The sequence below is a fragment of the Magallana gigas genome, chromosome 6 (assembly GCF_963853765.1).
Source record: "Magallana gigas chromosome 6, xbMagGiga1.1, whole genome shotgun sequence".
Taxonomy (NCBI): domain Eukaryota; kingdom Metazoa; phylum Mollusca; class Bivalvia; order Ostreida; family Ostreidae; genus Magallana; species Magallana gigas.
Window position 1 is genome coordinate 36,960,333 of NC_088858.1, and position 13,415 is coordinate 36,973,747.

The 13,415-nt window shown below is 33.1% G+C and overlaps 1 protein-coding gene across 1 annotated transcript; it reads right to left on the reverse strand.

Moving 5' to 3' along the window:
* Positions 1–777: 777 nt before the first annotated feature.
* LOC105327496 (homeobox protein SIX6) lies at positions 778–7,404 on the reverse strand. Its single transcript, XM_011428000.4, has 2 exons — positions 6,475–7,404; positions 778–1,155 (listed from the first exon to the last, which is right to left on the reverse strand). The coding sequence occupies exons 1-2, from the start codon at positions 7,044–7,046 to the stop codon at positions 930–932; spliced, it is 798 nt and encodes a 265-aa protein (XP_011426302.1). The 5' UTR covers positions 7,047–7,404; the 3' UTR covers positions 778–929.
* Between the last annotated feature and the right edge of the window lie 6,011 nt (positions 7,405–13,415).

Below are 13,415 nucleotides of genomic sequence, written 5' to 3' on the forward strand. Positions count from 1 at the left end.
TATTTCGATCACTTTAATCATTAACATAACAATGGGGACATAAATGGAACAATAAATCGGTACTCGCTTACTAATATATTTTTCTCAAACTTCACAAGTTTAATTTTCATATTACTAGTGTACTTTTGACTAATATTATTCTAAAGAAACTTGTGTAGCCATTGTATATTTTTTATGACATCTTTGGTATAAGTTTTAGTGTAAATATAACAATTTACATGACTACAGATGTTTCTTTTTTAACTTTCCCTAAGTTACTTAACCATTTGACTTATTGCGCAGTGATTAACTATAGTGTCCACATGTGCACTTATGTGCAAATGATAAGGATTGATATCGAGTACATTAATTGTTGGAAATGAAAACCAAGATTTCTAGTAAGGGCTCAGGATCATGAATAAAGATGTAGTATATAGACAAAATATTACTCTAATTACATCGAGTTCTGATAATAAACTTAAACAATTTTTTATTGTGGATATTTTGTGAAGTTAATTGTGCTGTAGTTTAAACGAAAAAATTCAACCCGTACTACTGTCATTTAAATTCACCGTTTTAAAGCAAATGTTTTGTTTTACGTACGCTAGTGTACACACAGGTAATTGTACACCACAATAACAAATTCATAAGATTATATATATGCATGTATAAAGTTTTAGCACTTCAAATAAAATGAAAATGCTTCGACAACCACATAATGAGGCAAATCTGTACAATAAACAAGAGTCTATAAAATAACGGGATACACATACATGTATGAAAGCGATGAAACACCAAAACAACATCCACAGATGGCAAGACTCGATCTAAATCGTTTTTCTTACACACTTTCTGAAAATCTTTTTAAACAACTGTTCGAGAAGAAAAAAAATCGTCAGTTTCGATTCCAGATCGCAATAAGCAGTAAGCATATAATTGTGACGTCACAATTATGTGAGTGACAATTTGAGTTGGCTGGGTGGGCTCTGGGCAGATATCTGGGAGTTGGGAGAACTCGTGCTACTGCGAGAGTCGTCCAGATTGTCAAAGTCGTCATCATCGTCCTCGACGTCAACGTCGATTTTCTCGTCATCGTCGAATGACGTCATCGACCTGCCGGTCGGCGATGATGCTCCCAGGCAGTTCAGCTTGTCTCCGTTTTGATGGTTTTGAAGTCTGCAAAAGAATAAAATTTGTTTTAAAAGAATGTTCAGAAAAATATTTCATCGCAATATTTTTTTTTTAAATTAACATTTTCAACACTATTAAAGAATTTTCGTATATCATTTAATTTTTGAATTCGGTTTTCGATTAGATTATTGAATTATTTTCGCTGCTTTTATTTTTCTTAAGGAGTCGGCAAAAGGAATGGGGCTATGCACAGACATGCAGTTGTGTATAATATTTACTGATTGGAGTTTATATTAGTTGTGAGTATTTAACTCTTGTACACGAAACATGCTGTTAGAAATATTTTATATGAATTAATCCTTTAACTTTTGTTTCATAAACGTTCTTGCAAAGTAAACATTATTCTAAACATAATGCTACAGATGATAAAAGGAATTAATAAATATTCCTTAATACACTTATCCTTAGAAATGCAAAAGCAATGGAAATAACTGAATCACTGTAAGTTATTGCAAAAAATTACGTTCAAGCATTAACTTTACCGGCTCCATGTCTTATAATAATTGTTGATAGCGTGACGCTTTGAGGTCTTCACAATTTCAATTTAAAAGTTACATAATGCCGTAACTTATTAAATATTTCCTTGGAATAGATGCTTATTTTGACAAAATAATTTTCAATAATGGTGTTCGCAACAACGCAACTCCACTTTACCGCGAGATTTAATAACTCAATTCAATTCGTTATTCTAATATTTTTCTCAAGATCGCCATATTTACTCTGGAAATTGATCTGAAAAGAAAATTCTGACACTCTAAATAAAGCAATGAGATTTTCTTGAATAGATCTTAACCATGCAGTTAACAATTTCATCCCAATTGATTTGAAAAAGTAAACAAGTTCTCTTTTAGCTGTCAAATGGGGTGTCGACGAATTTCGCTTGTTAAAGCCTGATAAGTATATAATCGTTGAACTGCTTCACCGAATGACACCGCATCGTGGGTGACCTATGACGTTGACAGGGTCACGTGACAATTCTCAGATTCAGACAGTCTAATTGTATGTAACAGTCACGGGTAGATCTGATTCTAAAAGCTCATTTTCAGTTTAATTTTTTTTCCGTGCATATATGAAACCTTTTCAAATTCAATTCAGGAAATCGATTCTCAATAAAATGATCATAATTTCGTATGACATTAATTGTGTAAAGAGATGACTATCCCATATCATCAACATATACATTATGTATAAATACTTTGCAAATGTGGCCGAAATGTTTACCGATATTCATTTTGCGCTTTTTAAACGAATATAAGCACATTCAAAAATGCGTTCATGCACTGTATTTAGCAAAATAGTGTTATGTTTGTTCACGTATTTCTGAGAAACTAACACGCTACTAACATCTATTTTGGTTAAGAATTAATAATGGTACATGTATAATGATATTTTGGTTTTGTAGAATATTGAAGATACTTAGAAACATACTGGAGTGAAAAGGAATGAATATGTATAGTGGTATCAGTTTAGAAATATTTGGGGATCAATTCATTCAGACAATATTGAGGACTTCCCGGGAGGAAAAGATCCAAATTGAAAACCCACTATCTAACGATTATCCTCGGGTTTGTTTTACACGGATTGCCTTATCTTATCTATTGTGCGAGAAGTAAACAAATAACATTACATAAATACGCGAAACAAGACTTGCCATGGTCCATTATCCCATAGTCGTTGATAATTTATGTCTGAAGAGATAGAACTTTATCGAAGAAGATCGATTCGTTTTCAGTTTACTTAGTTAAGAGGATAAACGCGGGATTCGAACTATGAGCTCGTGTCAGCTGATAGAGAAGTTAATATATTTAGGAATATCTTAACACTACAAAATGCGTGCTAATCTCCCGGGTTAGAATCAGACCTCTCACTCTTGCATAAGAACAAGACGAAAAAGTACGAGGTCTTCCTCTCAACATCGGAATCCCCGAAACCGATTACGATTTTCTACTTTAAAATATTGATAGCAGGTGCGAGATGTAAACAAAGGCATAAAGAAGAGGTGAAGTTCTTATCAAATAAATATGAATACAAGCAAAGTATTAGGCATCCCGGACAGGTGTATATAATTTTATACACAATAGTATCTATAATCACAATATCAAATTGAATGTCGATCCTTTCATACCCCGACAAAAATGAAAGGCAAATGTCATATCGAAGAATAAGGAACGTGACCGACACAGAAGAGATTTCTTAACTTTATAAGAATTCCAGTTCATATATTTAGGCTCCTAGTATTAATGACTTAATTCTCCAAAATTGTTCCATTCAAGGCCATTATATCTTCTTCGCAGCGGGGGTAAATATTGACCAAATGAGACATGGACGAACGTGAAAATATTCGCCTATAAAGAATAACGCTTTGCAAAGACATTTGGTCTGGGCTTATGATAAATCCTTCATAAACTGATTCATTTCAGAGGGACTCGATATTGAAGTCTCTACCGATCGTTGTATCCAAGTATATGTAATCCGGGTTATTTGATGGGGGATCAAAGTAACCCCTTTTTATTTCTTTGTCATTTACAAGACGAATTTTACGCCAACTTTCATTTTTGTACGTATACACTTTATTTCAGCTAAAGTTATTATAATGACGTCATTTTAACACGAATACATGAAAATACCGGTAGTGTTAAATGTGCTGGGGATTTTTTTTTTTGGCTGTGGTATAATTTGCAGTGTGTAATTTATTCTGCAATTTAGATTATCATATCAGAAGCAATGGGCTGGTAATAGTCCCCACAAACATAATATTCTCCTCTGAAAAAATTACTAAACAAGCACAATTATTCTTGTATGATATGCAGCTAAAAGCATGGATCTATTTCGGAGCTAAATAAAAGCGAGTTCTACATGTAACAAAGTACATGATCAGAGTATTAAGTGCAATTTTTAACACACGTACATACATTATTTAGGGGCATCAATACCTCATTTCTATCATTCATCTGCGTGAATGTTATTTTGTGTTAAGTGATTTTTCTTCTCCAATTAGATTATTTTTGGGGCGTCCTTTTCATAGCTTCTTTTCAATAATAAATACACAATATTCAATTATATTCAAATTTTATAAGAAATAGGCAAAAGTGAGAGAGAATGAAATCATTGCTTTCTTTAAAAAAAAGAATTCTTTAGTTTGAGAGATTAAATTCAAAAAAACAATATTATATAATATCATATAATGTAACGTGTTTTTTTTCTCTTTTTCTTTTCAATTGAGGGATATGAATCTTGTTAAATTATTTTTCTTTGCAACCAATTTTTTTCCGCAGAAAACAGTACAAGTACACGTATATAAAATAGGGTCAAACATGTTCACCTGCGTCCGTGTCACCTCAATTTTGTTTTGAATTAATACGCTCTTTGGCTTGTTTTGACAATTTAGGATCAAATTCCATTTACATGCGATCACAAAATTGATCTTAGGGGGCTATCATGACATAACGTTCTTAATACAGCGAAAAAACAAATATATAAATAAACGTCGAAAGAAGCCAACGTTTGTGTAGTAGAAACTTCTCACAAAGACACAGCTAATCTCCCTCGTGGAACAAAAATGGACAAATTTGCTCAGCAATTTCGCTGCCTTTGGGTGAAAATATTTTTAGTTTAAATTCGGCTTAAAAAGTTTAAAATATTTGATTGGGTTGGAAACTTTTATACGATTTGTTATACTTCTAAACGGTAGTATATCTAATTGGGTATTAACCCTTTTATTTGTTTAATTTTGATATTTAAATTTCTGGTAAGTAAGAAGAATTATAAATATTGACCATGTCCAAAGATTAACATGTACAAGATTTTACAAGTTTATATATTCACTTATATTTCAGGGGTGTACTGAAATTGTGTATTTTTAAAACAGGTATTTTGTTCACCATCATTTTCTATATAAAAAAAATTCCTATATTCGAATAAAAGAAAACAAAATTGAGCTGTTTATAAGCTAACAATCCACATAATCTCATTAAAATGTGATATAAAATTATAGCAGTATTTTTCATTAGTAAATAATTTTTCTTTTAAAATGCATGGAATTATGGTTGTGTAATTCACGTATATAAAATAACCCTACATGTTATTCATAACAAAACTAACACCATTTCGTAAAACATAAAACAACTTTTGCGTCAATTTACTATTTACATATGTATCAGTTGTCAAAAGAAACGGGAATTTGATAACATCATTGATAATGTTCCTTGTGTTGTAGTTTTGTAAGAAGAAAGATAGAAAGGTTTCGTGAGTGATGACTCTCGGAAATTATCTTCAAACATCAATATCTTCCGGCCCAACAACCCATAGTGTTTTACATTGTCACAGAAAAAAAAATATTTAAAGAATTAAGATACAACTCCTCGATTATCGGAGTGATCTTTTTTCAACACGATGGGGTCGATAAGAAAAGCCTTGCGGTCTATTAGTTTTTGATAATTATCAACATGACGCTAAAGTTCAATAGTTAGTCACACATCTTGTCTTTGAGAAAGTGTTAAGTACTTAGATATATCGGGTATTTAATCTTGTTTGGTTGTAAAAACGTGTTGAAAACATTTAATCATTATGGGTATGGGTCCGTTAAAACAAGGTTTTGTTTTTACGAAATATTATTTATTTTTCTTAAAATATGTTGTGGTATTTTTACTATTCTTCTTCAAAATTACATCTTCCCCCCGAATAAAAATTTTGTCTTTTAAATTGGTTAATTGTGATATTTTAGTTTGATTAAAATCTTACTGGCAAAAATATAATGCAATTTAAGAATTTTAAATTTAGAACAGAAGTTACTGTATACAGAAATAAACCGAGGGTTGTAAATGATTAAAAAATGAGGAACAAGGAAAATCTGAACAATTATTAATCGCTGTCCTAGATTACATTTAGTCTTCGTTAGTTGGTATTTTTATTTTCAATTTTATAATTGATATCAAAATTATTTTTTGCTGCAAGTTTAACATTTTAGTAAATACAAAGTTTGGCTTTAATTTTAATTTTAAAGATGAATGAAAATATAAAAATTTAAATGCAACTTTTATGGCTTTACTTTGTATGATGATATTTTGTTACTACAAGAATAATGCATTGTAAGATAAATGAAATTTTAAATTCACAAAATGAATACCATTCATACAGCTTTATAAAAGTCGAATTACCTAAAAAGAAAATATAATGCCTAATGTAAAAATAAAAACTGATTTACTGTAAAACTCCAAAAGATTCTATATAAAAATCACAGCAAAATTTGTATATTCTGAGTTTTCGATTTATATGCACAAGAAGGGTTATTATTTGGATCATTACCTGTTTTTAGCTGCAGCCGCCCTGTCTCTTTGTCGCCTGTTTTTGAACCAGTTTCCCACTTGGGTAGGCGTCAGTCCTGTAGCCGAAGCCAGTTCTCTCTTTTTGGTCGGGTTCGGGTAAGGGTCCTGTAGGTACCATTCTCTGAGCAGGTTTCTTGTCCTCTCTTTGAAGCAGTGCGTCTTCTGCTCCCCGTCCCATATCGTCCTGGGGAGGGGAAACTTCTTTCGGACTCTGTATTTGTCCACTGGACCTAAGGGTCGTCCTCGGAGTTTCTCTGCCTCCTGGTAATGGGCCTCCAGCCACATTGCCTGAAGTTTGGCATGGGATTCTTTGGTAAATTTGTGATGTTCAAGAATGTGATAAAGGTCTCTGTAATTTCCTGTGTGGAAAGAAACTAGAGCCCGGGCCCTCAGTACCGATTCATGCTTGTTCAGAGCCTCGCACGCGGACGGGTTGACAGGTAAAGACCAGAGAAAACGTCCCAAGCGCTCAATGTCTCCACTTTCCTCCAAAGTTTCACAAACTTGCGCTACTTGTTGAGGTGTAAAATGTAGAGTAGGAAGAGCAAACATTTTGTCTCTTTCAAACAACAAACTCTCACCGCCACAGAAGCTAGGTTTAAAAATCCAGACTACAAAATTTCAAAAGTTTTCCAACGAAAAAAAAAAATACATACGACGGAAAATTAAGAATTCATGATAAAAACTTCATCTAAGAATGTTTCTGTGTTCTCCGGCCGATTCTGGTGAAGTATCCCTCCTTGGTGTGATAGGCCCTATCATACAGGGGTTTTATCCAAGAAGACATAGGATTAATACACATATGTCATACGCTCTCCTAAGGTTTTTAAATTGACAACTCAATGATTCTTGGAGATATGTCAACATCATTAAGCACACACATCGGGGGGAGGGGCCCAGTCTTTTCTTTACAAGGTTTTATCATTTTTATTTCTTGTAACAAAATTTGTTATAAACTTTATCAGGTTGAATCAACTTGCTCTTGGCGTCACGGCGTTTTGATTGGTTGGAGAATTATCTCCCGCTCTGCAGTTGTAAGATCGGCCTGTCAATCATTTTTGGCTGTCGATCAGATGCCCGTAACTAAATGATTGTTCACTGCGGGTGTACAAATCCGATAAGTTATAATAGATAAAATGGGAACGCCTTGCTTGCTAACAAACACAGTAGAGTGAAATCATTTCTAAGAATACATGCTAAAAAATGACTGCTCAACACTATACATGTAGTGTATTTTATAGAGGAAAATATGAAAATGGAAATGAAAATGGATATATTGCAACATTTAAAATTCATAATAAACTTCACTGGTATGGAAATTGTATAAATAAATTTTTGATTATTCTATTTTAGAAAATTAAAATGGAAAAAAGTAAAATAATATTCAACACTAAACTCCAAAGAACGTGTAAATTATTACTATAATTTCAATCGCTGTATGGCATGCATTTTTGGATTTGAAAAAAAGTAAGACTTGCATATTTTTTTCATTAATTATTGATGTTTTTCGTTGGGTTAAGCATACTTAACTATTCGAGGGAATTTACACACATTTATAAAATGATTTTTTGATTCAAAAGTATATATTGTCGGAATTTCAAAAAAATTGGGGGGCATTAATCTTAATTTATTTTCCACTTGTTTGAAATTAATATTTTTTAATGATCCACTTATATTAAAAGTTGATATCTTAATTAATATAAAAATAATTTTAAATTTTAGCTTGACAATTTTTTCGGTGACTCGTAACATCTAAATATTGTTTTTAAAGTCATACTGTAGTACATGAGAGTATATTCTGAATTAAGAATTGAATACCAGTTGAAATTGTGAGCTAAATGTTGTAGTGTTTGATTTCTTGCGTTTGAAATATCATGTTTTCATTTAATACTTTCCGTATGTAATGAAAAATGAAGGTTTATCAGATATTGAGATGGCGTTTGTCATATACACATCCAGATTACTTAAATTACTTATATATTATCTAAAACTGGCATATCCATTAATAAAGTTGAAACCCAGGTTAATGTTTGACATTCACCGTGGCAAAACTGCGAACAATTTCTATTATATTCTTTTTAGCGCCATTTACCCCTTACTGAGTAACTACAATGTTTGACAGATATACATCATCAATTTATAATGGAACGTTAATATGGTGTGAATTGGCCGGGGTATAGCCGTTATTTCGTGTTCGTGGGAATCTGTAGAAACCCGAGAATTTCGGCAGCGTCCAATTGATAAATCCGAGCAGGTAAAACGACCATGTATTCTGTTAACAAAGTAATTTGCACCTGGTAGAAATTAACAAGACTGTTACGTCACCTTTATCAGGCACAAATCCACCCAAAGACTGGTTCTTCGACGCTTAAGAAAGGTCGATATGAAAGATACAGCAGGGCTATTAAGTTCATAAATAATGATTAAGAGAAAATTAAGATGTAATTATGGCTGAGGAGAAAACTATATAAAATATCTGGACGGTTGTGTCACATTGAGACGGAATCTGAAAATGAATACGTCAAGATTAAGTCCAACCGGGACCGCTCTGGAAAATACGTTGTAGCTGACAGCACCGGATATCGCGTGTCTGACGAAGAATCAAAACGCTTACAACTAAATAGCGCCGCGGAAACCGTAGCACCGCTAAATAGTCCACCTACTGCGACAAGACTATTAAGTTTCTTCGACTGCAGAAAAACTTTGTCGCAAATTATGATATATTTACATTTCTTGGCGTATGATTGAAATGAAGATGTTACAGAGTCGCGCAAAAAAGAGGAAGTTGTTTTGCAGGCGCGGTATAAGTATCATGGAAGAAAATAAATTAGAGAGAATCGTTTCGAAATTGCACCTTAAGTTTTACTTTGTTATTATTTCCATTTCTAAATTGGGGATCAGCTGATTAATGGTTTTTGTGTCAATTTTACACTGAAGTACTTGATCCGAAAATTACTAAAAGCGCAACATCAATAAAAGAGCAAGGAATTTCAAAAATAAACCAAAAACATGGTTAATATAGAAATGGAATCGATATTGGTGTACTTTGGTATTACAAAAATAACATCTCTGTTTCTTTTTGTACATACATTTACAGAAATACAAGATTTGCTGACAAATGATATATAAACACTGCAAACAACAAATTAAAGAACATTTTGGCCAAAAAGAAAATTAGTTATTATATTTTCAGCATTTTATTTATAATAGTATTCCATTACATTGAAAAGAAAAAAAACTTACAGCGTCTGAGTCAATGTCGTTACGATACACAGGCATTGCATGTATTATACATGTATCTACAAATTCAACAATTGTTGTGATGGAAATCGTCAAAATAAAGTATCAACGACGGAATCTTTACTTTGGTGTAACTGTTGAATCTCTATATCTTTTCAAATCACGTACAATGACTTTCAATATTTACAGCATTTTAATTTCTGAGTTCGTGATATTTTTTATTCGCTAATCGGTCGTTTGCTGGATCGCAATGATTCCAGTCGTATGTAATAAGCATATCAAGTTGAAGAAGATAAATTCTTTCATTCTGCTATTTACTCGTAGGGTGATACATGTACATTAAACAGGCCAGTTTTTAAGATTTACGGTAAAGCCGTTAGCGAGACTATTTGATTACATCCTGTGGTCAGAGTTTGAAGCCATATACTGAGACTGATACGAGTAAAACTTACAGACTTATAAGATATGTATAATCTGGAGCATGTGGATTTAAACCAAAATGAATTGTATTGCTTTGTTTTGTTTTCATAATAAAATTGGTTTGTTTCACGGTAAAATTAAACTAAATATATAATCGTTTTGGGGATGTAATATTTTTCAAGCGTTTGCATTAAGTTTGAATCCATGTAGATAAAAAAAGTATCATTGATATTGCCTGGGAGAATGCCGAAAGTTACCATTGCTTAAATAGAAACTTTTTTGGTAAATATGATTGGTGTTTTTTTTGCGAAAATAAAGATAACAATTACAAACAACGTATCGTAAATCAGAACACACCAAATATATCACGCAGATTGCATGTATTTATATTTATACATGTACATTGTAATTTAATTGAACTCTGGATGACTGTACCTTAGGCATGCACCTGACGTTAAAAATATTTCTTTTATTAGTAAGATAATTTTCTATACTATAAAATTATAGAGCAGTATTATAAATTATCTAACAATTAAAAGTAACATTTTTGACGCCAGGTGCCTTTGGAATATATGTACATGTGTAAAGGCATAGAAATAATTTTTTTAAAGATGACGTTTTCTGGAAATTCGCTCGATGTCATCTTATTACAGATATATGAACAGATGATAAATATTTCATATACTCATTGCAAAGCCATGCACATCGCAAAATGTTGAATTCTATAGATTCCATTCCACGTACATGTAGTTCTTATATTTTATATCTTGTTCCATTACATTGTATTACACACGTTACATTGTTTTGTAGTATTCATTTCTGTCTATAACTGTATAACAATACTCTGATGAACATGACAGTGTTGCTTTACAGTCTAATATCTTAGCTTGCCCTCTGCTTACAGTCGAGTCCAATTGCCCCTGGTGTTCGAAGTATTAGACTCCATTTTGATGGCGTTTGAAGTGGAACATTCTATTAGTTCTCTCTCTCCAAACGAAATGAAAATTCCTCATAGCCGCTGGTCATTCTTTGTGTCTTATTCCGCAGAAAAGCCAAAGTACTCTTTAAAAAGGATGTTTACATCGTTGCAATTTGATCCGAAGCGGACCATTGAGAACTGCTAACGACATAATAACGTTATTCGCTTCAGCTGTCCGTCGTGGAAACCAATTATTGCCGGTATACCAGTGTTTGTCTTGGAGAAAATGCCTCGTAAAATTTGATTTTAAAAGACATTGCTGATAGCGCATATGGAATTGGATTGCGAAATGATTTCCAATCAGGATCCTTGATATGGAACTACTTTCCTAGATGATCCGTTTTAGGGTGCTTTTAACTTCCTCATCACACCAATCTTCCGCTCCAACACTCGAGGACTTGGAACGTTATAAGAAGGCCTTGATTAAAAGATGATGATACGTGTGTTTTAACAAATAACGGGGACTATTACAGCTCTGGTGGGACAAGATATCAGCTCAAGGCATGTTTGAATTGCCACACAACCAATTAAGATGTCTGAATCTTTGAGTGTGTTATTAGACATTGCATACATTTTTCAAACAGTTTTGTGGTCTAGCTTAATTTTTATTTAATTTGAACCGACACTGCTGAGATACTAATGATGCTTCATTGGAAACGACGAGTAATGACTTAGTTACAATTTAAATTCGGTAAGAGGAGGGATGTTTATTCATTTGTGTATAAATGGATAATAACACACCCTATACATTAGACCCTGTACCAAATTTCTCCTTCCAACGCGTTTTGCTTAACATTTAGATAATCATAAATACGTTCGTGCCCAAACTACGTTTATCCACTAGAATGAAAAAAGTCCAGATTATCTGTTTTGAAACGTCCCCTCTACTGCTTCAGGTTTCAATACACAATCAAAAATAGAAAGTCTACAAGGATTTTGCATTCCATCAGACATGAAAACACCCGGATGATAACGTCGAAAAATTGTACGAGGTGTTCCGAGTAATTCCGAATGGAGAAAAGATGTAAACAATTCCCATTATAAATCTCCATTAGGAATTTGTTTTCGATCGTGTGAATTTCTCTGGGTAAAAATAGATGAAGTGTCAATGAAGTATTCTTGGATTTTCCCATTATATCGATTTCAATTGTACCTCTTTGACAGGAATGTGTATTTTCGTTAAAATTTGTCAAAAAGTGACGGAAGCAGTAACCTGGAACGGACTATAATTGCATAGAATATCATGTAAATGAACGACAAATTAAAAATTTTTCTTTGCAAGTTACTGAAAATCTTCAAGAAAAACATTTTTCCATTAAGATTCGAAGAGGTACATTGTAACTTCGAGGAGGAGAAGGAGAAGGAGGAGGAGAGGAGGAAGAAGAGGAGGAGGAGGAGGAACAGGAGCAGGGGGAACAGGAGCAGGAGGAGCAGGAAACCTGTTTTTAATTTAAATTATAATAAATTCTACATATGGATATACATGGAATCAATGCAATCAATTTATACTTTCATTATGAACAAAAAAGTTATTACTTCGTTGGTCACAGTAATCATAAATTCGTAAACAAATGTTACAAGCCATTTGTATCTTTAACATGCTACATATCTAGTATCTTGATGCATGCCTGGAATTTTGGTTGATACCATTGCTGCATTACAAGTTAAAAATTGGAGTGGTAGAAACTTGAAAATAATGCAGTAGGACCACGAAAAGAAACTCTGTTTACTGTATATGCCGTACAGACATCTCAGACACCTAAAGAAAGACAACTCAACTTGTAGATAATACCTGACTGAGAGCAATAACTGACCGCGATTCCCCCTCCATTCCCCTCCAACAAATTAGGGTTTTGAGAATTTTAAATTGCTTTCCTACCACATCTCTCTCTCTCTCTCTCTCTCTCTCTCTCTCTCTCTCTCTCTCTCTCTCTCTCTCTCTCTCTCTCTCTTTTGCTTGTTATGTCTGCACAACCCCCCCCCCCCCCCCCCGACTTTCAACAACGATGGTGCGTGCCTTTCGCAACAGACTTAATCAATGAAATGATTAGAACCAAATAAACTTTTTAATAGTGGAATATGGGAAAAGGGGTCATTGTATTTGGTTCTTTAAAATGGATATTACACATTGTTACATTATGACCATTGTTCAAAGGAGAAGAAGAAGAAGAAGAAATGGTACAATGAATTGTGTAGTATAAAAATCCCCCAACTTTTTCCTATTTCAGTATGTAAATCTAGATTGAAGTTTTCAAACAGTTCCACATAGCACGTTTTGTGCT

Coding starts and splice junctions, on each gene's coding strand:
- LOC105327496 (XM_011428000.4), bottom strand. CDS start 7,046: ATGTTTGCTCTTCCTACTCTACATTTTACACCTCAACAAGTAGCGCAA. Junction 1,156..6,474: donor GCGGCTGCAGCTAAAAACAG/GTAATGATCCAA, acceptor ATTCTTTTGCAG/ACTTCAAAACCATCAAAACG.